This window comes from Astyanax mexicanus, chromosome 1 (genome assembly GCF_023375975.1).
Source record: "Astyanax mexicanus isolate ESR-SI-001 chromosome 1, AstMex3_surface, whole genome shotgun sequence".
NCBI lineage: Eukaryota > Metazoa > Chordata > Actinopteri > Characiformes > Acestrorhamphidae > Astyanax > Astyanax mexicanus.
The window spans coordinates 55,228,524-55,256,370 of NC_064408.1; the positions used below are offsets into that span (position 1 = coordinate 55,228,524).

A 27,847-nucleotide genomic window follows, 5' to 3' on the forward strand; every position below is an offset into this window, starting at 1 on the left:
CAAAGCCATGATTGATAATGTGCTCTTTATTTCATATGGAACATAACCAAAAACTGTATATCGTAAGTTTTAACTTTATATAATAAGTAAATAATGATTCCTATGATAGCTAATCAATAATTCTGGAAATATTTACCAGTCTAAAATAAATTTATAAAATCTACACACTCTGGCAACTAGTTTAACAAATTTAAATGTAAGGATTAATGCAGTGAAATAATGGCTTACTCTGCTGGTGAGTGGGACAGATTAATGTATAATGTATTGTGATATACAGGACAGAGGCAATTGATCTTTTGGAAACAGCAAACCGTTGTATGCAATTATTTGCTTATTGTATAAAATAAAGGAGAAATGGCACACGTGATGAAAAAGAAGAGCAAGAGTTCCCTCTGTTACACAGAATGAGTTACCAGCCTCATAAACCACAAGTTAGCAGCATGCCATATAAGAAAAACAATAAAATCATACACTTTTAAGTTCACATGATTCCTTATGTATTACTTTATTTACAATGTTAAACCAAAAATGAATGAGAAAGTGTTTCCAAACTTTTGGCTGGTACTGTATATATAGCCTATTTTTTGCGATATCTGTGCATTACACTACAGCATGTGTTGTGCTGTAGCCAGGCTACGTGGTGGAACTACTCACAAGATATGCGTAAATTTAGCGCAACATCGGCGTTATATGCGTATTTCACGTGGCACACAGTGCTTCTTGAACAAAAAAGTAGGGGGGTTGGCGTACAAGAGCACATGTGGGCGGGGTTGGATGTGGGCGGAGTTGGATGTCCAACTCCGCCTTCCTACAGGCTGCAGCGAGACGTACTTGGCGGGGTCTGCTTCAGCACTGATGTCAGTCCAGAGGAGGAGGGGCGTAAATTAAGGGGCCTATCAGCCGAGCCACACATAAATAACTGTAGACAAACACACTGCTACTCTGGCGACAGATATGGGTCATATATTAGAGACATACCACCGCTAGAAACAGCAGCAGCTGGTTAGATATTCAACCTACTGAGCGAACTTTATTACACCCTGCAGCTCATACTCCTCAAAACAACAGACAACAGCCCCGGGCGGAGCTCAAAACAACGGAGGACAGATAACTACCCATCCGAGCATAGCCGAGCTGAGGAGGATAATGAGGATGATGAAGATGGGTGAGTGTGTCATTGTTGATGTCTATAGAAACAAACTGTCCGCTATAGCATAGCTCACTGTGTTAGCTAACAGAACAGCGGCGCCAGCACTAGCTGGTTAGCTAGGTTAGCTTAGCTAGGTTAGACTTCTCGTTGCCCGCAGCTGTTTATTCTGTAGTTATTGTGTCTTCTTAAAATGAATGTAACGCTAGTTATCTAAGATAGTCGTAAAATAAACACATAGATATCCCCTAACTTTTATCTGTAGAAACACAGCTAACTCAGCGGTAGCTAGCTAACGTTACCCTCAAGCTAACTAGCCAATTCAGTGCAGTAAAGGCCAAATAGGTACCTAGCTAAGTTAGCACGTTAGCATATGGCGAAATAAAATGGTCGTTTTTGAGCATAAACAGCCCAGCTCTGCAACTGCAATTTATAGAGTATTTTTGTGGCCACTTTGTAAACGCTGTGCAGTAAAGCTGTAGCGGGACGTGTTTGATCAAACGTGATAATGTAACGTTACCCCACAGCATGTCTAATCTAGTGAACGATAACTGACCTAAACTAACTACATGTCTGTTCTGCTCTGCAGACGGTTAGACGATACAAACTCGCCCGTTTTTACTGTTTAATAAGCCGTTGAATCATCTCCTGCCTGGACCTGACCTGGATCTCCTGCATGTCTTGATTCATTGAGCACCACGACCATGGAGAAAAAGGAGAAGAGGCCAGGCTATTTTGCCAGGTAAACGAGTAAAAGTGGGCTTTTCTCTAGTTTAAAGCCTTTCTTTAAATAATCTACACTATTTCTGGTTCTTTAATTGATCTTTGGTGGTGGCAGTGTTGAACCACGACAATCTGTTTAATGTTTATTAGATAATCTGTAAGTAAGACAGTTTGGTTAAATGCTGAAGAGGCTGAGGTAACTGTTACCTGGCATTTTAAATAAACACCTGGCCTATTTCTTTGTGCGTTTTATCCTGTACATATATATATATACATATACCATTCTGACAAAGGCTTACCATCACTATTACAGTATTATTAAAAACATTGAATATAAAAAAAATAAAAAAATTATATATATATATATATATATATATATATAATTTTTTTATTTTTTTTATATTCAATGTTTTTAATAATACTGTAATAGTGATGGTAAGCCTTTGTCAGAATGGTTATTCAGGCACTTTTTTTTAGTCAAAGCATTTCCTTAAACAGTAATAAGCCTGTTCTTACTGGCTATGCCTTTATATATATATATATATATGGCTAAAAAGAACTCCCAAGGTTTACAATTATTTTAAAGAGAAAATGCACAATGTTTTGCATCTCTACTAATGCAAAGAGAACCTCTTAAGGGGTGTGTGTGTGTGTGTGTGTGTGTCTGTGGTAATTCTTTCACCCTGACAGCCCAGTATTGCAAAATGAAATATTCCTATACTCAACTGTATCATTATTTTCTTATACCCTTATTTGCATATGTCTTTTATAATACTGTAGGATAACTGTTAGTGAAATGGCTTTTGCTCTGTCTCCAGCTCTATTGATTGATATCCCTCTTACTACATTAGAGAGCTCATTCCAGCATTTATTTTTGTCCTTTTCCTCCTTTCCTCCCTTCCTCCCTCCCTCCTTTACTTATTTTCTCCTTCATTGTTTTTTACTTCCTGCCACATGCAGTACCAAATTATGTATTTATTATCAGATTTTTTGATTCTTTAGCTAAATCTTCTGAAATCATATCAAATGTATTTGTATAGCGCTTTTTACAACTGATGTCACAAAGCAGCTTTACAGAAACATGATCACAGGACAAAGAATCAGGCAAAACATTAAATATAGGAAATACAGAATACAGAACCCCCAGTGAGCGCGGAGGAAAGGAAAAACTCCCTCAGAGCTGCAGGAGGAGGAAGAAACCTTGGGAAGACCAAGATTAAAGTCTTTAAAAAAGTCTTTATATGCCCACATAGATTTTGTATATTCAGGAGCATGACCTGTAAATGTGTGTGAGTAGAGTCTCTCACCTGATTTTCCTTGCCTTTTTTAAAGCTGCATGAAAGTGATTCACATTTCTGTGGTGTGCTGCAACTCTTAGGCTAAAAAAGAGAAGGCAGCTGAAACCAAGCCAATCAGAGAACGCTATGCCTGAGGAAAACCATTCAGATTCAGACTCAAAGGGACCAATCGTCTGTGCCCCCAACCCCACGGAACCACCGCAGGAGAAAAACATAGAAGTGGAAAAGCCCAGCAGAACTGAAAGAACTTTAAGTGAAGGATCAGGTAAGATGTCTATGCTGCAAATAATACTATAATTTCTATGAGTGATGTGCAGCCTGCATTGGCAGCCTCTTTTTTTAACTTAATTTGTATTTGAAATTTGGATCTGTGAAAACAAAGTATCTATTTTGTGTGTCAGTTGATGTTCCATGAAACTAGAAAATGAACTGGGGTAGGCATGGTAGAAAGCGTTTTTTAAATACATAAATAAATTTTAAATACAAAATATTTTTTAATTTTAATACAAAAATAATTCTGCTACACTAACAGCAACATGCATTACATTAAAGATGAACCACCCCCTCCCCTCATTTTTTTATTGAAATTGTGATCTCAATAATAGAGCATGTTATTGAGAAGTCAGTTATATTCAAACAAGCTGTTAGGCAGCAAAAGTTGTAATTTTCAAGCATATAATATGTCACAATTTGACTTTATAGCACTTTTATGTATATTGCTGGCATGGAGAGATAAAAACAAAGTAATACAAGATGCAAGATGTACAGGGCAAAGAAACATTAGCTAAGATGACTTTGGCTTAGTTTCTTTATTACCCTGTGTAAATTTGAAGTCACACATGATCTTCCTTGGCTTTCTGAGCTTGGGGATTTAATTTTATGTACTATCGTAGAGCTCTATTAAACAGCACCAATTTAAGAGAAGCAGAGAACGGATCCTGTGTTCGAATCTACTCAACTCTGAAAAGCTGTGCCAGCCTTAATTTATAGAATTTGAGTGTTTATTTCCTCTTATATTCTGTCGTGAAAGATTTCTCTGGTTTAAAGTAGAGCTATGAGGGTTTCTCAGCCTTGCCCCAATTTCAGTAGAACTTTGATGGTTCTAGCCTGTTGGTACATTTATAGCCTAGGTATATTCTGGAATTCATTTAAATGTAGTGTATTTGTGTAGATTTTTTGCTCTATTTAAGCCACATGATGTGACCTTAAGTAGGGCACCAACAATTTGTAATGACGTAGAAAACTACATAATATTCAGTAACTCAAGTAATCAAAAATATCATTTATAGAGCTTGTGCATCAGACTTTGAAATCGTCTATGGCGTTGTGTATTGGAATTCGCAAAAAAGAATTACGTCTCTGTGTACTTGGGTATAAATAGGTTTATATATTTTAGAGATTGAGTACTTTTATCATTTGTCTTTTTAATTTATTGTATTCCTTTATGTAAAAAAAATGTTTTATTTCAGAAACCAACTGCAAATCCGATGGCCAGGCCAAGAAGGAGAAGAGAAAACCTCCAGGCACTGTAGAGTACACAGTGAGTGAATATTACCTTTAAAGTGGTGCACTTGAACACACTCTTTTTCCAAAACAGTCTGTTGCAACTTGAGAATTTAAAACCTCTGGTAATCAAAATAACCAGTATAATGTTGTCACTCATTTCATTGAATATGTCTAAATTAGGCAGTTTGCACTGGTAGTTCAGCATCGGACCATCAATTTAAGGTTGTAGGTTCAATACCTGGGATGGAGGGCCACCGCTGTTGGGCTCTTGAGCAATGCTCTTAACTCCCACTGCTCTGGGCACATGTTCTTACAAACTCACTGTGTGTCTGATTGTACTCACAGGTGTATGTTAAATCTGATTAAATGAAAATTTACATGGCACATTTCTGCTCTTTTATTTTTAGGACTGCTGTTTAAGTTGATATTGCCTTTAATAGCAACGTACAATAAAAATGTTTTATCAGGTGGGTCCCAATGACACCTTAAATGGTATTGCGCTGAAGTTCAACATCACTCCAAATAAACTTGTGCAGCTAAACTGCCTCTTCTCTCGCATGGTGGTTCCTGGACAGGTGAGCATTTTATGAATATCACGAATTACCACTACAAAAGGATTGTACTGTTTTCTGCCTTTACCCTGAATAGAAACCCTGTTGGAATAGAATCCCTCTTGGCTGGTGACAAAAATTAATGCACACAATAACTCGTTCTAAACCTTCCATCATGTGCACACCAAGATAACAAAGTTTTCTTCCACTAAGTTTCTCCAGATCATGTCAGTCCTTAAAGTGATTATTAAATTTCTTTCCTGTCTGTTTTTGACAGAAGCTCTTTGTTCCTAATGTGGGCCTGTCAGAAAATGGTTCTCAAGTCAACACTTCTGATTCGGTCAACACTATACTGCTACAGAAAGAGTTACAGGTAGATCAGCTTTGACCTTCATATGTAGTCAGACATAATGCTCAATTGGATTCATGTTACCAGTAGAAATTCTGTATTCTGCATGCTTTTGCCATAATTCTCATACTTTTCATGTGATAGTAATCTGCAATGTTCCTGTGTTGTAGGATATCAAATCGAGCAGCAGATCAGGGGCACTCCGGCACCGTGAACTCTCTCCGCCTTCTGAGGACGAGAGTCCTGCTACGGTTAAATTCCTAAAGATGAGCTGCAAGTACTTCACTGATGGCATGGTGAGGGGCTAGATTTAATATTTCTAAATTAGGTATGGAGTTGAAATAATCCCAGCAGATATTATGTGAGCATTGTGTCTAGTGTAACTAAACCAGTGTCTGTATTCACAAACCTTCTCAGTAAAGTGACTACATGAAAACATGGGCAACGTGGTTTCATTCCCTTGTGTTTTATATAGTCAGAATCTTCCGACATCTTGTCAGTTTTGCAAGAGTCAGCTGTTTACTAGTAAGATAAACCAAAGACAATCTGAAGCTATGGACCAGTTTAATACTTGAGCTACTGCTCCTGAGTCAGCATGCACCAGTGTTGATTAAAACAAATAAAAAAGCTATTTTGGAGACTGCACAGAACAGACAATAAATTTGTCTAGAGTTCCTGCTGAGTGCAAATATTAACTCTGCCACATCCAGCATGTCTACCGACAGACTAACTAGCTACCTACGGTGAAGGAAATATATAATTGATCCATTGCTGATTTTGTAAGTTTGCTCACTGACATAGACATGAATAGTCTATCATTTTAAGGGTATGTTAATTTTAAGAATGAGAGATAGAATATATAAAAAATTACACTTTATAAACTATATAAATGTATATGCATTTTAAAGAGAGAAATAAGTATTTGATCTCTTTGGCAAACAAGACTTAATACTTGGTTGCAAAACCTTTGTTAGGAAGCACAGTAGTCAAGTTTTTGTAGTTGATTATGAGTTTTGCGCACGTCAGGAGGAATTGGGTCCACTCCTCTTTGCAGATCATCTCTAAATTAATAATATTCTGAATCTGTCGCTTGGCCACTTGGAGCTTCAGCTCCCTCCATATGTTTTCTATGGGATTAAGGTTTGGAAGCCTTGATGTGCTTCTTTTTAAGCCACTCCTTTGTTGCCTTGGCTGCATGTTTTTATTCATTGTTGTGCAAGACCCAGCTCAGGCCCATTTTTAATGGCAGAGGCAAGGAGGTTGTTACTCAGGATTTTATGGTACATGGATCTATCCATTCTCCTATTAATGCTTTGAAGCAGTCCTGTGCCCTTACCAGAGAAACAGTCAAGTCAAGAGGCTTTTATTGTCAGTACAACTGAGTACAGGTAGTTTTGTGTGAGTGTGGTGGGGTTCAGCTCTGTCTCTGTGCGTTGAGGAGTCTGACTGCCTGGTGGATGAAGCTGTTGCAGAGTCTAGTAGTGGAGGCTCTGATGCTCCTGTATCTTCTGCCAGATGGCATCAGAGCGAAGTGTCCGTGTGAGGGATGGGTGAGGTCGTCCACAATGCTGGTGGCTTTGCGGATGCAGCGTGTGGTGTAGATCTCAGTGATGGAGGGAAGAGAGACTCCGATGATTTTCTCAGCTGTCCGCACTATCCGCTGTAGGGTCTTGCGATCTGAGGTGTTGCAGTTCCCAAACCAGACGGTAATGCAGGTGCTCAGGATACTTTCTTCAGTCCCTCTGTAGAACATGGTGAGGATAGGAGGTGGGGGATGTGCTTTCCTCAGTCTCCGCAGGAGGTAGAGGCGTTCCTGGGTTTTCTTGGTTACAGAGCTGGTGTTGAGGGACCAGGTGAGGTTCTCTGCAATGTGAACACCGAGGAACTTGGTGTTCTTCACAATTTCCACAGCAGAGCCGTTGATGTTCAGTGGGTGGTGGACACCTGGAGCTCTCCTGAAGTCAACAACCATCTCTTTGGTTTTATCCACATTTAGAGATTTTTGGTTTATTAGAGGTTGTTGGTTCTGCACCACTCCGTCAGCCACTGCACCTCCTCTCTGTATGCTGACTCGTCGTTCTTGCTGATGAGGCCAACTACAGTTGTGTCAACAGCAAACTTGGTGATGTGGTTTGAGCTGTACTTTACAGTACAGTCATGAGTGGACTGAGCACACAGCCCTGGGGGGCACCGGTACTCAGTATGGTGGTGCTGGAGGTGTTGTTTCCAATCCTGACTGATCGTGATCTCTCAGTCAGGAAGTCCAAAACCCCGTTACAGAGGGAGGAGTTCAGGCCCAGCAAGTACAGTTTTTCAATCAGGTGCTGAGGGATGATGGTGTTGAATGCTGAACTAAAGTCAATGAACAGCATTCAAACATAGCAGTCTTTATTGTCCAGGTGGGTGAGGGCCAGGTCAAGCGCAGTAGTGATAGCATCATCTGTTGATCTGTTTGGACAGAAGTGCAGAACTGCAGTGGGTCCAGTGAGGTGGGGAGCTGGTTTTTGATGTGCCTCATGACCAGCTTCTCAAAGCACTTCATGATGATGGGAGTAAGTGCAATGGGATGGTAGTCACTGAGGCTTCTTTGGCACAGGGACGATGGTGGTTGTCTTGAAGCACATCGGCACGACCGCAGTGCTCAGAGAGATGTTGAAAATGTCCGTGAGAACATCCGTGAGTTGGTCTGCACATCCTCTGAGCACTCTGCCAGGTATGCTGTCTGGTCCTGGTGCTTTCCGTGGGTTGACTCTGAGTAGTGTTCTCCGCACATCAGCTGATGTGAAGGATCCCACCGCCATGCTTGACAGTGGGGACGGTGTTCTTTGAGTTATAGTCAGCATTTCTCTTTCTCCAAATACGGTGAGTCAATTTGTTTCACCTGACCACAGACACCTTCTCCCTGGTAACTGTGGTCCCAGGTGCCTTGAGGTCATTAACAAGTTCCCCCCATATAGTTTTAGGCAGATCTCTCGACTTCCTCATTATTAAAGATACCCCACGAGATGAGATTTCTCATGAAACTACAGATTGATGTCGATTGACAGTCATTTTGTATTTCTTTGTTTTTACTTACTGTTGCAGCAACAGTTGTCTCCTTCTCACCCAGCGTTTTATTTATTGATATTGTCTCTGACATCCTTAGAAATCTCTTTGGTCTTGCTCATGTTAAAGAGGTTAGGGTCTTACAAATTAATTGAGTCTGTGGAGAGGTGAGAGTTTAAGACAGCTAAAGTGGATTAGGAGATCCTAACTGGTCTGTAGGAGCCAGAACTCCTAATAGTTGGAATGGGATCAAATACGTATTTCTCTCTGCAAAATGCAAATACATTTATGTAATTTATACAATTTTATTTTTTGATATTCTATCTCTCGCTGTTAAAATGAACCTACCCTTAAAATTATAAATCCTAGACCTGTGGTGGCTTCACTTATGAGACTGTGCACTTTCCTTGCTGATATACAGATGGTAAGATGACTTTACAGACTGGAACAGATCCTAGAACATTAGATCGGCACACCAAAACAGCCAGTAATCTAGAAAACATCATGTATTTCACCCATAGAACTTTGGGTATGTGGTAAAAAAGGATTCATGACTATTGTTTTTAAACTGGGAACTGTGCCTTACTATATGCAATGCATTTACTTTTAATTTTTCAAATAAATTTATGTTGACAACTGTCTAACCATATGCCATTCAGTGGTCACTAACATAAGTGCCAATGTATTTGATATTTTTGAGATGTTATTTGAGTAGGATTTTACTCTTTGACAGGGCGTAGTGGGTGGTGTTATGATTGTGACGCCAAACAACATCATGTTTGACCCCCACAAGTCAGATCCTCTGGTGATTGAGCATGGCTGTGAGGAGTACGGGCTCATTTGCCCCATGGAAGAGGTGCTCTCTGTGGCTCTGTATGATGACGTGTCCCGTATGAAGCTCAAAGATGCACTGCCATCGTAAGCAGCGACTGCTTTTCTAACCCTACTAGCTTCCTCAGTCTTTATAAGCCTAGGTTTGTTTTAAAACATCAAAAAATATCCTTTAAGCAGGTTAGCACTGCAGTAGGCTTTGTCACTGTGTGGAGCATATTGCTGACTGTGTCACACTGCTGTTCTACCTTCTGTCACCATTTCCCTTAATGATAGCCTTTTAAATATCTGCATTTCAACATGCCTTTTTTGGTTCTTTATGATTTATGTTGTTCATCAGTCTTGCTTATTTTTCCTGAGTTCTTCATTTTTAAGTTCTTTAAGTTTGTTTTTCTCTCTAATCCACTCCCAATCCCCTCCCAATCACCTTCAAATGATGGCCGTGTTTCCACGGTAGAGACATGCCTCAGGATCTGTGTCCATTATACAGGCCGGGTGAGTGGGTAGAGCTTCCATCTGAACAAGACCTGAATCCATTCAGCCGCTACGAGGCTCTTGGCCAACCTAACCGTCCAATCATATTAGATGACATTGAGACGGAAGGTTTGGAGACAGCCGAGTGCCATCCAGCTGACAAGTCACCATCAGATGAAGGATTTACTGAACTGGAGCTACTGCAGAATGAATCTGGGACAGATAATGGAAATGCACAGACCAGTCAAAATGGCTCTGAGACTGTTAACAGTGCTTGCCTCAACCTGGATGAGGCATTGTCGCAGAAGGTGAGTGACACAGAAAAGACAATTATGACCGTATTCCCCCCCTCAGGCCAAACAGTAAATGCAGTGAGGTTATGTGACAAAACCAAAGAAGATGAGGAGGATGAAGGACTTCATAATCATTCCACTGATGAAAACCAGGAGATATTGGAGGAAAATAAACCCAGCATGTTACTAACTGCACCAGAATCTGATGAAAATGGACACAGGCTTACTGCTACAAGTGAACTGAGAAACAGTGCTAAAAGTGAGTGTCCGATTCCTGGTCATGAGTTATTTCAGGTGGACGCATCAGCTGAGGGAAATGTCAGAAAGGGCAGTGTCCGTGGGGAGGATTGTTGCGGGCCGAGTCTCAGGGAAGGCAGAGAGACAATCAAGGGGCCAAATTCAGAGGAACAGCTGACTGAGAGAGACCGGGAGAGACAGATTAATGAAGCAGAGATGAAGTCCTGGCTTCTGAAAAGGATACAGGCACCAATTGAAGGTAAGGATTCATGACCGCCAGCTAATGAAAAGTTCACTGTTTACGAGGTGCAACCAATAACAGAGTTGTATAAAAAGTACTTGTAGTATTTCCATAAACTGTCACAATAAGGATTACAGTTAATGGATACAATAGCGGTTATGCCCCTTTGAACTTTTTCACACTGTGTCACCTTACAACCAATAAAATGTGTTTTATTAAGAAGTACCACATAATTGTGAAGTGGAATTAAAATGGTATTCAGTCCCCTTTTACTCTGAACCCACTAAATAAAGTTCAGTGCAGTCAGCTGCCTTTTATAATTTGTCCAGCTGTGTGTAATTTAGTCTCAGTATAAATACAGCTGTTCTGTGAAGCACTTAGTGGTTTGTTAGAGAACACTAGTAAACAAACATCATTAAGACCAAGGAACTCACCAGACAGGTAACAGTTGTGGAACAGGGTTTAAAGCAGCGTTAGGTTATAAAAACATATCCCAAGCTTTGAGCATCACAAGGAGCACTGTACAATTCATCATCCATAAATAGATTTGACTTGCAAACTGCAAGTCAAAAACCATTGTCGAAAGAAAGACAAAGTGTTGTGTGCAGTTTGCAAACAGCCATGTAGGGAACACAGCAATCATGTGGAAGAAGGTGCTGTGGTCATATGAGATCTATGGTGAACTTTTTGGCCTAAATGCAAAGCACTATGTGTGACACTGCTGATTGCCCTAAACACAATATCCCCTCTGTGAAACATGCTGTGAGGCTTTTCTTTAGCAGGTACAGGGAAGCTGGTCAGAGTTGATGGGAAGATGGGCAAAGCTAAAAACAGGACAATCCTGGAAGTAAACTTGTTGGAGCCTGCAAAAGATTAAGATCAAAGAATAGTCACATGTTAAATTGGCACAGTGAAAGTCCTGAACTAAACACCACTGAGACGCTCTTCATCCAAACTGGCTAAGCTTGAGCTATTTAGCAAAAAATTATTTGTGGTAGTAAGTTGACAAAATGTAAAGAGGTTCAAGGGGTATGAGTACTTTTGCAAGCCACTTTATGTATAGGACATTAGCTGTAAAATAGGTTGCATTTGGCCACTTTTCAGTTAGCAATTTTTGGTCTAATTGGGATATTAGAAATTGCCTGCAGAGCATTTACTAAATATACTATATACTAAAGAGTTCAAAACAGTTCTAAAGGCTACACACTGTTTTGTGTCTCCTTTTTACAGATATGCTACTTTCCACTGAGGAAAAGAGCAAAAATCCTCCTATGTTTCTCTGCTTCCGAGTGGGGAAACCCATGCAGAAATCATTTGCTCTTGGTCGGACCTCGAGTCCTGCCCATTCATTCGGAGGCAGGGGAAAGCATTCTGAGTACTGGTTTGCAGTACCGCAGGAAAGGTGCTTTTATTTTGTGTTTGTATGTGATATTATATAAGTCAAATGTGTGTGTCTGTTACACTGAGCTTTCTATTTTTCTCAGGGTGGACCACCTGTACTCATTTTTCATTCAGTGGTCTCCTGATGTGTATGGAAAAGATGCACAAGAACAGGGATTTGTGGTCGTAGAGAAAGATGAACTCAATATGATTGATAATTTCTTCAGTGACCCAGTCCCACGAAACTGGGAGGTAAACTTGCTTTATATTGTGATCTAACCATCGCATTGTCTAGCATTGGTGTCTGTAAATTTAACAGGAACAATATTTAATCCATTCAGATTATCACCATAAATGAAGCAAAGAGAAGGCAGAGCTTTGGCAGCTTTGAGGATGAGGAGTCACTGGACCTTCTTCCTATCCTGATTGATCCCAGCACACTGCTCGAGGACACACACATTGAGAAGGTTCGAATTTAAATGGGAAATATAAAATGTGAAAAGGCACTCACCGATAAATTATGTCTAGCTGTAGTCTTCATGCAGTGTCCACTGCAGAAAACCATCTGTCTGCTGCAGATTTGGGTTAGATTTTTGGGAAATGTACTTTCCATTTGCATTACATTTCATGAAAAATAGTCAGTCTTTATTACAGGAAGCAGTTGCGAGATACATGGATGTAACTTGGGATCAGAGAAGCCAGACTGAACAACCAGCAGCTAAAGAACACACCATATACACATTTGAAAAATGCCCCCTTCTGTCTAAGCTCCTTCTGTTAAGGATGTGGTACCAAATGTGTATTACTAAGAGGAGAGCAGTTGGCTCTTATTTGAATTGTGACACCTTCATGTCTAGGCCAGATCGCTCTGCCAGTGATGGTTTTTGAATGCATGTCTTTACAAAGAGAACTTTTGAAGCCCTTTCTGGTTTGCCTTTTTTGTATGTTAATTATGCCAAATGGGTTCCCCTCCACACATTAGGGAAGAGTTTCCTCCACACGTTTGGGGAGAGACACCATGGTTTTTAATCTTCCTTATGTAGCGCCCTTGCTTACCCTCCCCATTACTCTTAAAGAAAGCTACTCAAACAAGGGGCTATGGGTTCTTTTAAAACTCTAGACTAATGTCAAACTGCTTTATTATACTTTCAAACCTGATCTAAATCTAAATAATTAGCAGTTATGATAGAGTATTGGGATTTTAATGTTGCAGCGCGACGTAACCTTAAACCTCAAAAAGTAAATAAAAATACAAATGTATAAACCAATATATAGTTATATTTAATATAAAAGAATAGCAGTATAAAACATTAACAATACCCTCAATTAAACAGTTCCCTTTTTTATAACCACAAGCAATGTTCAGCTCTAAATTAATTAGATATGTATATAAAAATATATCTCCACGAAACACAGGAGAGCAGTCTTCCACACTCACGACAGAAACAGCAGCTAGCCGAAAATGTCCTCCTTCACGAAGCACAGTAGAGCAGTCCTCCACTCTTGGTGTAGCTATCAGCTACAGCCAGTAAACGCAGCAGATTCAGCACGTACACACACACAGCGAAGCTCGTTCACTGTGTTCTCCTCTCTTAAACTAGTTTACTAGTTCAGTTGTTTACTGAACACAAACTATTCTAATTTTCAGTAACTTAGACAACATAAAACTCTCCACAACACTCTCTTTCTCTCCGTGTGTGCTGCTCCTCCATTTTAATCTCGCTCCGACTCTCTTTCTCTCCTCTCTCACTCTCCCTCACTCACTGCTCCCGTCTAACCAAGTCCCACCCTCACTGTGCCCCTATTGGCTAGTAACAGCTGTTTAGCCAATGAGCTTAAAGAAGATCTAACGTAGTACATTTCAACCTAGCTCTGCGGGGGAACTCCGCTTTTAAAGTAACAGGAACATTTTTAACAAACTCTAAAAACTTTATTTTAACTTTACTATTAAATTAGAACAATATACAAGTTTTATTCTGTTTTTTATACCAGGCTACACCCTCCCCCATTCAAACGTCTGGAAGTCCTCATCAGACAAATAAAATAAAACAATGAAATATAAGGGTGTATGTATTCTAGTTCACGAACATGAAATGATCTTAATTATCACCCCTCTATGTATAATAGTAAGAGGCTGATCTTTGGAACTACCTGGCTGATCATATGTAAGTTTGAAAATAGGCTTGATCACTCTCTTTGGTCTAGTGTCAGCTTGGTCTGTTTCTTCAACTAGGTTCATGTCAGCTTCTCCTTCTGGGTCAGGCTCTAGGACCGTTACATCACTAGGATTAAGAACATCTTCATCATGTTCAGACTCTAGCCCACTCATTCTTTGAAACTCTTGCTCAGAGTTGTCATCATCTGATGAGCAGTCATCAACAGTACTTGCTTTCACACTAGGAGAAGTGTCATTTTCAGGTTGCACAGTGTCTGCTGGTACAGTTGTGCTTAGCCTGGGAAGACTATGACGTCTTGGAACAGGACAGTATTCAGCATCCGACTCTGAATCTGTAGTGTGCTCTGACTCTAAAGTCTCTTGCACTCTGGATGAGTCTTCCTCTTCCTTATGGCAAGTCTCAGCTCTGGTTCTGGGTTTACCCACTGGTTGGTTGTCTTGGCCAACTCTTGGGATTCTTACACTCTGTCCGATGGGTAGCAGATGATCCCTGTGAATAGTTTTCACTCCACCTTTACCATTTTCAGACTTGATCTTGTAGACTGGAAGATTTGGCATTTTATCCACCACAACATAGGGGTTTGGGTTCCACTTGCACGCCAGCTTGCAAGAACGGACTGGTTCTCGACTTACGGATTCCCATCAGGTTTAAGAGTTCTTTGATCAAGCGGCTCTCAAAATCTCTTCCCTGATCCGAGTGGATCCGAGCTGGAAGGCCGTAGTGCATAAAATACTTGTCCACTAGAGTCTTGGCAACTACCTGAGCTTTCTGGCTTTTTGTTTCAAATGCTTGGGCATAGCGTGTGAAGTGGTCAGTTATCACTAACACGCTTTTCATGCCTTTAGAGTCTGGTTCGATAGACAGGAAATCAGTGCAAACGAGATCCATTGGCCCACTACTCACAATCTGATGTAGGGGAGAAGCTCTCTGACAGGGTGATTTTCGTGTGACACACTGTCCACAGTTCTTTATGTATTCCTCTGCATCTTTTGACATTTTTGGCCAAAAGAATCTGCTCCTAAGTGAGTCGATGGTTCTCTCCAGCCCAAGGTGTCCCATGTTGTCGTGCATAGCTCTTAACACTTCCTCCCGGAACTCCTGTGGCAATACGAGCTGAACAACTTCCTCCCCAGAAAATCGTTTGCTCACTCGGTGGAGTAGTCCATCTTTCATGACCAACTTTCCCATCTCTTGCTTCATGCGGGCAAGCTCTGAGCTGGAATCAATGCTTTCCGGCCATTTTCCACATTTTATGGATCGCATAACTGGTCCTATTACAGCATCAGTTTCTTGAGCTTCTTTAATCTCTGCTCTTGACATCTGTCTCAGTGAAATCAATTCCAACTGAGTTGGGAAGGCATAGATATCTGGCACACAGTCAGGAGACACAGTTAACTGGTCCACACATCTTGTGGGAAGCTCAGAAATGTCAGAAACACTCACTCGCTGGCAAATAGATTTCACACCAGACTGTGTTATGGTTTCCCAATCCCCATGGCTCTCATGAGACATGTTTCTTGAGAGTAGGTCAGCGTCTATGTTGTGTTTGCCTGGCCGGTACTGGATGTCAAAGTCGTACGTTGATAAAGCAGCCAGCCACCTGTGCCCAACAGCATTGAGTTTAGCAGTCGTGAGCATGTAGGTCAGAGGGTTATTGTCGGTGCGAACTGTGAACTTTGCACCATACAGGTAATCATGTAGCTTATCGACAACAGCCCACTTCAAGGCCAGAAACTCCAGCTGGTGAATTGGATAGTTTCTCTCAGATGGCTTCAACTTTCTGCTGGCATAGGCAACTGGTCTCAAGCCTTCAGAGTATTCTTGATAAAGCACAGCACCCAGTCCCTTTAAACTAGCATCCACATGCAGGGTGTATGGCTTTTGGGGATCCGCAAAGGCCAACACAGGTGCGTGCGTCAGACAGTCAATGATCTGCTGGAATGCATCAGTGCAAGACTGGTCCCATTTTTCACTAAATGGTTCCGAATCTTTCCAGTACACTTTGTCCTGGTCTTTGTTCTTTTTGCCTTTCTGGGTAGGGGCATAACCTTTTGTGAGCTCCGTCAAGGGCCTGACGATAGCAGAATAATTAGCAACAAATCTTCTGTAATAGCCACAGAAGCCTAGGAAAGATTGCAGAGTCTTCAAGTTAGTGGGCTGGGGCCAACTGGTGACTGCCTCAATTTTTGCTGGATCAGGTGAGACACCATCAGCCGATAAAATATGCCCCAAGTATTTCACTTTTGGCAAACAGATTTGACACTTGTCAAGGGAGATCTTCAGTCCAACTTCTTGCAGTCGATCAAGGACTTTAAGCAGCCTCTCGTCATGCTCTTCAAGAGACCATCCAAACACAATCAAATTGTCTAAGTATACAAGAACTTCCAGTAAGTTCATGTCTCCAACAGCCTTCTCCATCAATCTTTGGAAGGTAGCTGGGGCTCCCATGATCCCTTGCGGCATTCTTTCCATCTGGTAGAATCCTAGCTGACAGATAAAGGCTGTTTTTTTTTCCTTGTCGTCCTCTGCCATGGCTATCTGATAATAGCCACTTCGTAGGTCAAGTACGGAGAACCACTTACTCCCTGACAAAGCATTCAGAGCATCTTCAATGCATGGTGTAGTGTACTGGTCGGGAACAGTTCTACTGTTAAGCAGTCTGTAATCAATACACATTCTGACCGTGCCATTTTTCTTCTTCACGACCACAATCGGAGAGGTATAGGGGCTACGGGACTCTGATAATACCAGCCTGCAGGAGACTTTGGAGATGTTTTCTTACATCTTCTATGTCTGCAGGGGCAAGACGGCGGGATCGTTCACAAAAAGGACGGGAATCTGACAGCCGAATGTTATGTTCAACTCCTTTGGCTAATCCAACATCCCACTCATGTTGAGAGAAAACACTGGCTCGTTCAGACAGTTTTCTACGAAGTCTATCCTTCCATTCCTCTGAAACAGGCAAATTTCCAAAGTTGATCAGACTGGCATCAAATTCAGGTGAAACAACTTTATCAGACGGAATGGTTGCGACTGATTCAGTAAGGTGCACGTGTCCGATTACTGTGCCTACTGGTATGGCCGTTTCTTTCAAAGAATCATTCTTGACTGAGACTCTGAAGCTGTTCAGGTCTAGAGCACGACTTGGGACCACCATGGGCTGTAACAACACACCTGCTGGAAGCGGAGCTGTAAGAGAGTCATCCACCATCAGAATTTCTTGATCCACTTGGTGCTTCAGCTCAACTTTGCACGTAGCAACAGAGTCACATTCAGGGGGAAGAATCAAAGGACCTGGGCCTTGCCATTTTACATAGCCGACTACATCCTCTTCCTCTTTTACAGAAACTGTGGTATCTTCAGAGCTTCTCTGCTCATCCTTGTCACACAGCTCTATGCCAAGGGTGTGGGCAATATCAATGCCATTTTCTCTGCACTGTTTCACAAGTTGTCGAACATGGCTAGCATTGGTTCCTACAATGACAGGGGTCTGATCTGATGTTTTGGGGCTTGGGCAGATAAGAGCAAGGACAGTTACAGTCTTTTTACTTCCCAAGACCTCTACTGGATACTCCAGGTCCACCACAACATAACCATAGTAGGGATAACTGAGGTTGGACTCGCTTAAACCCCAGAGAGCTAGACCAGAAACAGAATGAACAGGAACATCTGGTAAGAACTTTTGGTACCAGGGCTCAAAGATGATGGTTACTTGTGAACCACTGTCAAGCAGCGCATTACAGGGGTGTCCATTCACCTTCAGGGGCATAATGCTAGGTGGACCGACTAGACCTTCAGGAATGAGAGAAGACTTGTCTCTGGAAACAGCACTTTTTTTCACAGCACAGTTAACGTCACTTGTAGCTTCATTGGTACAATGCTTGCCTTTGACTGACCTCAGAGCATGAATAAGCTTTCTGATCACTTTTGCCTGATTCTCTGAATTTTTACATTTTGCTACGAAATGGCCGTCTTCACCACAACGATAACAGAAATGCTGCTCTGTGCTTTTGGGTGATTCTTGGGGAAAACAGGGTGCTGGTTTTGAGGCTTCTACTCTTGAGACTGAAGCTAAAGAACCAAGCTCAACTGTTCTATTACCAAGCTTCTGTTGTAGTTGTTTCACTTGTTTTTGCAAAGCCACAAACTCAGAGTCATGGGTTTTCTCATGGTGACGTGTTCCATTTATCAGTGCTTTGGCAGCACTCCTCTCCATGGTCAGAGCAGGCTTTGTCACTACTGCAGACACCACAGACTTAAGTTCTTTTATTTCACTCTTCAGGTTCTGAATTTGAGTTTGTTTCATATCATTTTCCTGTTTTACTTGCACTCTTTGTACTGAAGTATGAAGTTTTTGTTTGGAAGCTTCATATTCTTCTTCCATTCTGATCTCTTTCAAAAGCTCTAGGAAAGACGGTGGATCTGTCTTTCTCTCTCTGAGACGGAGGTGTAACAGCATGAGGTCAGAGTCTACAGCACCTCGTAACAACTGCTCTACTCTGGCTTTATCAGCATAGCTAGCAGGAAGACCACCTCGCTGGACCACTTTCACCAGAGAATGTTCCAAGCGTCTGAGGAAATTAGACATCTTTTCACCTGGTTGCTGCTGCATCAAGCAAAATGCGAAATACAAGTCATCCCCTGACTCAGCTGTTCCAAATGCACTTTCGAGTGCTTCCAGGCACTCCTCTGGGCTAATGTTAGGAGTAGTAGCTCGAACGGTGTTGACTATTTCGCGTGCTGGTCCTTTAAGACTTTCCATCAGTCTACGCCTTTTCTCTATGGCAGAGCAGTCACTTTCCTCAATCATAAGTCTTGCTTGTTCTAGCCAGTGCTCCAGTTGTTCTTCACCTGCAGGAGTAGGCAGCACTCCTGAAAAGAGTCGCAGTCTGCGGTAACTACCACACTCGTGTTGAGGTCTTGTCTTGTCTAACAGATCAGCAACGGCACGCAAGATAGACTCTGTGGGGCTGGTAGGGCAGTTAGTTTGAAGGAAAACTGTGCGAAGGTCTTCTACTGTATTACCTTCGTCTTTCAGCAAATTTAACAGCTTCTGGTTGAACGGTGTAGCACTGCTTGGAGTTTTACTCATTGTGATGATAGGCCACCTCTCACAGCCCCGTGCAGACTGAACTTCGGCAGGCACATGCGCTGCAGTCAGGCATTCTCTACACTCACATAAGACCAGGAGACTGCTCAGCTTTGCATTAAAAGTTCGTCCTCTGGCACGCACACGTCCTAGACATTTAACAGACTGCAGTGCGTCTTCTACTTCTGATATGTCTGTCTTCAGGGACGATAACTAAAAGTGCGTGAGCCTCATCTAAGCCTTCACCACGGCACCAACCCTTTAGTGTTGTAACAAGCTCTGTTTGATCTGCCATATTGTTTAGTAAACTGGGTTTCAAAAATATATTAATAAAATAAAATAATTCTTTTAAGCCAAGTTAGCTAAAAGCCCAACTCTATCCTAATCCCAGCGGTGCCTCCATTTTATGTAGCGCCCTTGCTTATCTTCCCCATGACTCTTAAATAAAGCTACTCAAACAAGGGGCTATGGGTTCTTTTAAAACTCTAGACTAATGTCAAACTGCTTTATTATACTTTCAAACCTGATCTAAATCTAAATAATTAGCAGTTATGATAGAGTATTGGGATTTTAATGTTGCAGCGTGACGAAACCTTAAACCTCAAAAAGTAAATAAAAATACAAATGTATAAACCAATATATAGTTATATTTAATATAAAAGAGTAGCAGTATAAAACATTAACAATACCCTCAATTAAACAGTTCCCTTTTTTATAACCACAAGCAATGTTCAGCTCTAAATTAATTAGATATGTATATAAAAATATATCTCCACGAAACACAGGAGAGCAGTCTTCCACACTCACGACAGAAACAGCAGCTAGCCGAAAATGTCCTCCTTCACGAAGCACAGTAGAGCAGTCCTCCACTCTTGGTGTAGCTATCAGCTACAGCCAGTAAACGCAGCAGATTCAGCACGTACACACACACAGCGAAGCTCGTTCACTGTGTTCTCCTCTCTTAAACTAGTTTACTAGTTCAGTTGTTTACTGAACACAAACTATTCTAATTTTCAGTAACTTAGACAACATAAAACTCTCCACAACACTCTCTTTCTCTCCGTGTGTGCTGCTCCTCCATTTTAATCTCGCTCCGACTCTCTTTCTCTCCTCTCTCACTCTCCCTCACTCACTGCTCCCGTCTAACCAAGTCCCACCCTCACTGTGCCCCTATTGGCTAGTAACAGCTGTTTAGCCAATGAGCTTAAAGAAGATCTAACGTAGTACATTTCAACCTAGCTCTGCGGGGGAACTCCGCTTTTAAAGTAACAGGAACATTTTTAACAAACTCTAAAAACTTTATTTTAACTTTACTATTAAATTAGAACAATATACAAGTTTTATTCTGTTTTTTATACCAGGCTACACTTAGAATAATTATACCATTGAGTGAAGCGAGGAAAGCCAGTCAACTTTTTTTTCCTGTTTATTTTTTTGTTGGCTGCCTCACAATTTTATTTTGGCTGGTAGAAATGCAAGGTGGTTTTACTACTCCTGTTGCTTACTACACTCTCCATAAATCTTATTTGATTACAGCTGGCTGCTCGGCTGCCGGCCAGGGTTCAGGGCTATCCGTGGCGATTGGCCTACAGCACAGTGGTGCATGGAACCAGTCTGAAGACTCTATACAGGAATTTGGGTGAGGTGGACTGTCCAGTGCTGCTAGTCATCAAGGACATGGACAACCAGGTCTGTATACGACTCTGTTTTACAACTTTTAGATTGCCTGTGCATTTATTATACATAACAAACACGATCAGTTGGTGGTTGTTGGTGTTACAGAGAAATCTAATGCTGTTGTCGTTGTTGTTTTTTTGTGTTTCTGCTGACAGGTTTTTGGAACATTTTCCACTCACCCTTTTAGAGTTAGTGAACACTATTATGGCACAGGGGAGACCTTCCTCTACACCTTTAGCCCTGAAATTAAGGTCAGCATCCATGTGCATTCCTTGAGAGTTGTACAGCAATACCTGCTGTAAAGTCATCACATCTTTCAGTTCTTCTATTTGCAGACAGTGCAACTTTATTTAAATTTCGCAATAAAATAGACCTAGTTATCTTACTTCCCCTTAGCCAGCTTGTCTACATTGTTTTAACAGTTATTACACTTAAATCCTTAGTCATTCTAAAGTGTTTTGCGGTCTGCCCTAAAGTAATGTTTTGTTATTAGAGTTTTATCTTTATACGCGCTATTTATTTTTAAGTTTGTCCCTTTCAGTTTATATAGCACATTACAAATTATGTGTATTTCACTAAACTAAAGCTGATTGTGTACTTAGAAATAGTCACCCACTAAGATTTGGAGGCGGCACATTTTTAGAGATCATAAGCATTTTTGTGCTTTTAATATATCTTCAACCAGGCCTATTTAATAGGCAATGACTGTAAATATTATTTAAAATAAATTATGTTTTACACAAATATAAGTTATATATTAAAGTAGAGCTTAAAAAGTATGAATTGTGATTAATAAATAATTTGGTTACGAAGCAAAAAAAATCTCTAATTCTTTCAGAGATAAATACCAATTTTTCGGTCATTTTTGATTCATCACTTCACCTCAGTAATCCCTTATTTACCTTAGTGTTTTCCAGCAGGAAGTGAACCCCTATTTGTAATAAATATTTATTACATTAGCGTTATCGTTAAGCATTGTTTTACTGGCAGAGTTGAACATAAAAGCTAGCATTTGTGCATTATTGATGTATAAATTTAATATGCCAAAAAAGTTTAATCAACAAAACCTGGAAACTGGAAGACATTTTTCTACTAATTGTAAAAACTTGGAAACTGGAAGACGTTTTTCTACTAATTGTAAATGCATACAATTCTTTTTGTTAACTTATTTTAAAGAACATTTCCATCACTTGCATTTTTACAAATTACGTTTCTCTTTATACTGGCAGGGTAGTTTAATCTGAACACACACACACACATACAATTAAATTTATACATTTAACTCTGATATTAAACATAAATACAGTTGCAAGAAAAAGTATGTGAACCCTTTGGGATTACTTAGATTTCTACATGAATTGGTCATTAAATGTGTTCTGATCTTCATCTAAGTCACAACAAAAGACAAACACAATTTGCTTAAACTAAAACCACACAAAATTATATGTTTGCATGTTTTAATTGAACACAACATGTTAACATTCACAGTGCATGGTGGAAAGTAACTGGATTTAATAACTGGTTGATCCTCCTTTTGGCAGCAAAAACCTCAACCAAACATTTCCTGTAGTTGCAGAGCAGACCTGCACAATGGTCAGGAGGAATTTTGGATTATTCCTCTTCACTAAACTGTTTCTGTTCAGCAATATTCTTGGGATATCTGGTGTGAATCACTTTCTTGAGGCCACAGCATCTCAATTGGGTTAAGGTCAGGAATCTCCAGAAGGAGTCATTTTTTTGTTGAAGCCATTCGTTTGTTGATTTATCCTATGTTTTGGGTTGTTGACCTAGGCCTGGACAATATTTCGATATCGGTATTTATCCCAATAAGACATGTTTCAATAACGGTGATATCATTTTTGTGGCATATCAATATGTATTATTCACAGACAGGCGTTTTTTAGCAGAATAAATAATTGAGGGATTCGGGTCTAATTCAGTGGTTCGGCGTTCAAAGGTCTGATGAACTTCAGACTTCAGCTTGCTCCAAATTGTTCTGGAGAGTGGAGCCGACTAGCAACGGTAAAACATCCGTTCCTCCACCTCAAGCAGTTTCACTACACACAATATCTTCCTTATTCTGTCTGAAACACTTTTGTAGTTTATGTTGTATCTAAGTTATTTATAGTTGATATAGGTTTGTTTAGGTTTGACAGGGATATCATGTTCCCTTTATGTATATAAAGGCTACTTGTATTCCCCATCCTGGTTGAAGCACTTTTGTTTTGATCTGTTAAATATGTTTACAAGAGAATAAGAAGCTCTGCCTCTGTTGTAATGTAAAGTTATTTATATTGGAAATATGTATATAGATTATAGGTTTGCTAAATGCAAATAAAAGTGAGCATTGATTTATTCTGATCATTTTTTATTTCTAAAGTATTATATCGTTTTTTTGAGAGGAGGCTTTAAAGACTTAAATCAAAATTTCAGATAGCAGTGTACAGATTTCCACTGCAGGGATTCTTAGCAGTTTTTCTGAGGCCTTCAAAGTATTTATATCAATATCAAAATTATATCGTATCGACCGAAATTAAGGAATATATCGTGATCTAAATTTTGGCCATGTCGTCCAGCACTACGTTGACCTGTTGCATCGTCCATCCTCCGTTAAGCTTCAGTTGGCGGAAAGAAATTTTCCTGTAAAATGTCTTGGTAAACTTTGGAATCAATTTTTCCGTTGATGTCAATCCGTCCAGGCCCTGAGGCAGCAAAGCAGCTCCATACCATCATACCCTCTCCACCATGTTTCACAGTTAGGATGAGGTTTTAATGATGGTGTGCTGTGCCTTTTTTTCTCCAAACATAGCGTTGAGTGTTCTCCTTCCAAATAACTCAATTTTAGTTTCATCTTTTCACAGTTTATGTAGCCAGTACTGCTGGGGAACATCCAGATGCTCTTTTGCAAACTTCAAACATGCAGCAATGTTTTTTTTGTGGACAGCAGTGGCTTCCTTCGTGGTGTCCTCCCCTGAACTCCATGCTTTTTTAACGCTTTAAACAATTGTAGACTTGTCAACAAAAATGTTAGCATGTGCCCAGAGATTTCTGTAATTCTAGGATTCTTTCTCACCTCATTGATTATTCTGCGCTGTGCTCTTGCAGTCATCTTTACAGGACGACCACGCTTAGGGAGAGTAGCAACAGTGCTGATCTCTCTCCATTTGTAGAGCGTCTGTTTTACCGTGGACACATGAACACCAAGGCTTTTAGAGATACTTTTGTAATTCTTTCCAGCTTCATGCAAGTCAACAATTCTTGAACAAGGGTCTTGTGAGAGCTCTTTTGTGTGAGGCATGATTCAATCAAGCAATGCTTCTTAAGAACAGCATTGCTCAAACGTGGTGTTTTTTTTTTTTTTTTTTTTTTTTTTTATTGGACAGGGCAGCTTTAACCAACACATCCAATCTCATCACATCCTGACTCCAATTGGCTCTTAGAAAAGTCATTAGCCTCGGGGTTCACATACTTTTTCTACCGCCACTGTGAATGTTAACAATGTTAACATTGTTTTCAATAAAAACATGTAAACATATAATGCCTTGTTAGCTAGCTAGTTAAGAAAACAAAATATTTTGAAATTCAGCCAGATTATGGGTATAATTTATGAAATATATGCTTTATGACAGGAGGATTAACCTCTCCGAAGTCAGCAGTCTTTTTCCTCAGATGACTTGAATCGAATTAACCCCATCTCGGCCAATTGCACTAATTAGACAGGGCTGTAGTGTGATAATAAATGCTGCTCTTTATTTTCATGTCTAAACCGGTTTAGCAGCATTAGCCCTGTGTTACTGAGAATAGTAAGCTAACTAATGTTATCAAACAAAGCACATATCCAAATAATGAACCCTCAGACCTGAAACTCTCACTCTCATTTACAGCCCGATATCACGAACAAACAACACTGTGCTGATATCAGAATCCCCTCACATCATAAACAACTTCTCTCTCTCCGCCGCTCACTGCCATCCCTCAGCGCTGCGTGGCTCCAGTGTGATTCTTGGATATATTGGTGGCTCCAGTGGGTTTGTGGGATATATTAGAGGGTGCAGTGTGCTGGGTCATAATTGAAAATCTCTCCCGATGCAGTACGTCATCCGAGAACTTTTTTCGCCTTCTGCACACTACCCAATCTCGCATTATTTTCCCTGAGGTAGATGATTTAGCCTGTAGTGTGTTAATTCAATTTATTTATTTAAATTTCACCACTCACTACATTCATACTTCTACTACTTTCTTTAAAAATCGCATTGTACAGACATTACTAATATAGGTATTTGATTTTGACAGGTCTTCCGCTGGACTGGTGAGAACTCTTACTTTGTAAAGGGAAACTTGGACTCTTTGCAGTTCGGAGGTGGCGGGTAGGTTTAAAAGCATTTATGGTTAGTAAAAATAGTGCTTTTGTTTAAAGCCTGACTTTTATTTACTCGCTGTTGTGTTTTGATAGGGGTCACCTCGCCCTGTGGCTAGATGCTGACTTGAATCATGGCACCACCTCAAAATGCTCAACTTTCAACAACCAACCACTGTCATCACAGCAGGACTTTACAGTTCGAATCCTGGAGGTCTGGGCCTTTGAATGAGCTCTTCCACATATGTACACATGAAAATACTGTGAGAATTATATACTCACTCTCAGCATATAGTATAGCAGTTGTGAAGCGAGCTTTATGTAACCCTGTTCTCTGGATAAAGGTGATTGTATGGATTTGCAATGTTCCAGGTGGTATTCACTAAAGTGCACTGGTTTGACCGCTGCTAATTCTACATTTTTACCAGGCAGTGATCAGATGGTTATTTTAATGTGGGTTAAACCAGACAGTACTTGAGTGCTTTGTATGTTTGATGGCTTGTTGGTTTGAGCTTGATTAAACGTGGTGGAATGCAAGAAAGACATCCATGCAAACTGCCTTAGTGTTGCATGCCACCAACCCCAGCATGCGATATCATACACAAATGCTCTGCAGAAATATAACCACTACTTTTAAGGCTGACAACAGGCTGTGTATCTTGGTCTAAAATCTGACATTTTATATATGAATTGTACAAAATGTGATGTGTTAACCAAACCGGGAGAATGATTTTGTTTACAGAAAGAGGATAAGGCCAGAAAAATGATGTTGCTCTTTTGTTTTGATGATGAAGTTACTGAAGGTGGCTGATATGGATGCTGTCCATGTATATTTGAAACACATTCCATTGGAGAAAAGGGAAGCAGGAAATGCATTATTATTGACCAAAGTGTTTTATTTACAACTGATGTAAATTGTTTTATAGGTTGTTTATACTGTTGTCTCTTTTTTTGTTAGATGATTAACAACGATCCCAATATGTGAGAATTTTGGTCACATTTGTTTTGTTTATTATTTTTTTTATTATGGTTTTCATTTGAGCTATAGAGTGAAAGCTCTTAGTGCAGGTATTGTCAGTATTATATTGTGCTGCTGCTCCCTGTTTCACTGTGGTAGTGTTAAAGATCCTTCAGGTGTAGATTCCAAACTGTTTGCCTCTATACATGGATGTTTAACACTTTGGGAAGGGGGGTGAAAAACACTTTAGTACCTTTTTAATAAAGGCTTTCAGCTGCAGTTCTGAAAGAAAGCTAGTGACAGATTTTTAGCACCCCTCTATTGACAGCTCTATTGATTAGCTTGTCTCTAATAGTTTTGGAGTAGGGTTAATGGGGCTGCACAATGTGGATAAAACTGCCATTGTGTTGCTGCCTATTGTGATTTGCTGTATGCCTTGCAGGATCCTAGAACACATCCGTAAACATTTTAATTAACTTAAAAAAAAATATATATATATATATATATATATTAATTTTGGCATCTAAACACAAATCAATTGGTGATTGTTTTGATATTGAATACTGCGAATGACATTTTTTGAAATGAAATCAGTTTTAAAATAAAAATTCCAATACAGTCAAATATACAATGTAAAATTAAAGAAATGAAGTGCCATTTACATCTGCAGGTTTTGCCGTGTTTGTCCCTTTTGGTTGTGTGAGTGTAATTGGAAGCTACTGTATTGAAGCAGTGTTCTAGAGTCTGTGTCACTCAGGTTTGTGAAGGGCCTTGCTGGTGTGAAGGTGAGAATTGGAAAAGACACGTGTTCTGAAATGGATTTGTAAAGGGGCATTATTGTTAGTTGGTTCATTGTTAGCTTTTGTTTCTTATCATTACAGTCTGAAATTGTCTTTTCATAAATAACTAACCTGCCGTTGGGCTTCAAGTCTTCAATTACCTTGAAGTAATTTTCAGTTTATGCATTGTGGTTGGTCAGTTGATTTCACTACAGGGCAGCAGCATTAACTTACCTTTGGCTTGTCTTAAACAGCCCTGCATATGTTTAAATGTACAGGGTAAAATGATTCACTTTAAATTGTCCAGAGTGTGATTATGGTTATTCAAAGTCTGTTCATGTCCAGTAATCATTGTGAATGTTCTATTTATTGTTGCTATGTTTAAGTGATTTAATAAATTAATGATGCATACAGACATATGTTTATTGTTTAAAGGTTATTCTGTTGAAACAAGGTTATAAAGTCAGTATGTTTTTTTTTTTTTACACAGATTTTGGTACATACATATCAGATTTATGACAATGCTAGCGTGAACATGGATAGTAAGTGGCCCTGTGTTTCCTCAGCTGAACCCATAAGAAGGAAGACAGACAGAATGACAGAAATAATACTAAAGTCATTCAGACTATGAAAGAACACAATCATGTAGTAACTTAAAAGTGTTAAACAATCCAAAATACTTTGTGAAGGATTTAGCATCTTAGCTGGTAATTCTAATTTATTTATTTTTCCTTT

At 40.0% G+C, this 27,847-nt stretch overlaps 1 protein-coding gene across 4 annotated transcripts; it reads left to right on the forward strand.

The window, feature by feature from the left end:
• Positions 1-842: 842 nt before the first annotated feature.
• LOC103031567 (nuclear receptor coactivator 7) lies at positions 843-27,529 on the forward strand. Of its 4 annotated transcripts, none has more exons than XM_022667931.2 (16): positions 843-1,165; positions 1,737-1,889; positions 3,249-3,433; positions 4,638-4,708; positions 5,142-5,249; positions 5,506-5,598; positions 5,745-5,870; positions 9,353-9,537; positions 9,908-10,713; positions 11,926-12,097; positions 12,180-12,327; positions 12,417-12,542; positions 20,878-21,030; positions 21,174-21,269; positions 25,312-25,385; positions 25,472-27,529. In XM_022667931.2, the coding sequence occupies exons 2-16, from the start codon at positions 1,852-1,854 to the stop codon at positions 25,605-25,607; spliced, it is 2,517 nt and encodes an 838-aa protein (XP_022523652.1). In that variant the 5' UTR covers positions 843-1,165; positions 1,737-1,851; the 3' UTR covers positions 25,608-27,529. The 4 variants fall into 4 exon arrangements, with proteins under 4 accessions (XP_022523652.1, XP_007238767.2, XP_007238769.2 ...); XM_007238705.4 differs by having other exon boundaries at positions 844-1,165; positions 5,503-5,598; XM_007238707.4 differs by having other exon boundaries at positions 844-1,165; positions 5,503-5,598; positions 9,941-10,713.
• The last annotated feature ends 318 nt before the right edge of the window (positions 27,530-27,847 follow it).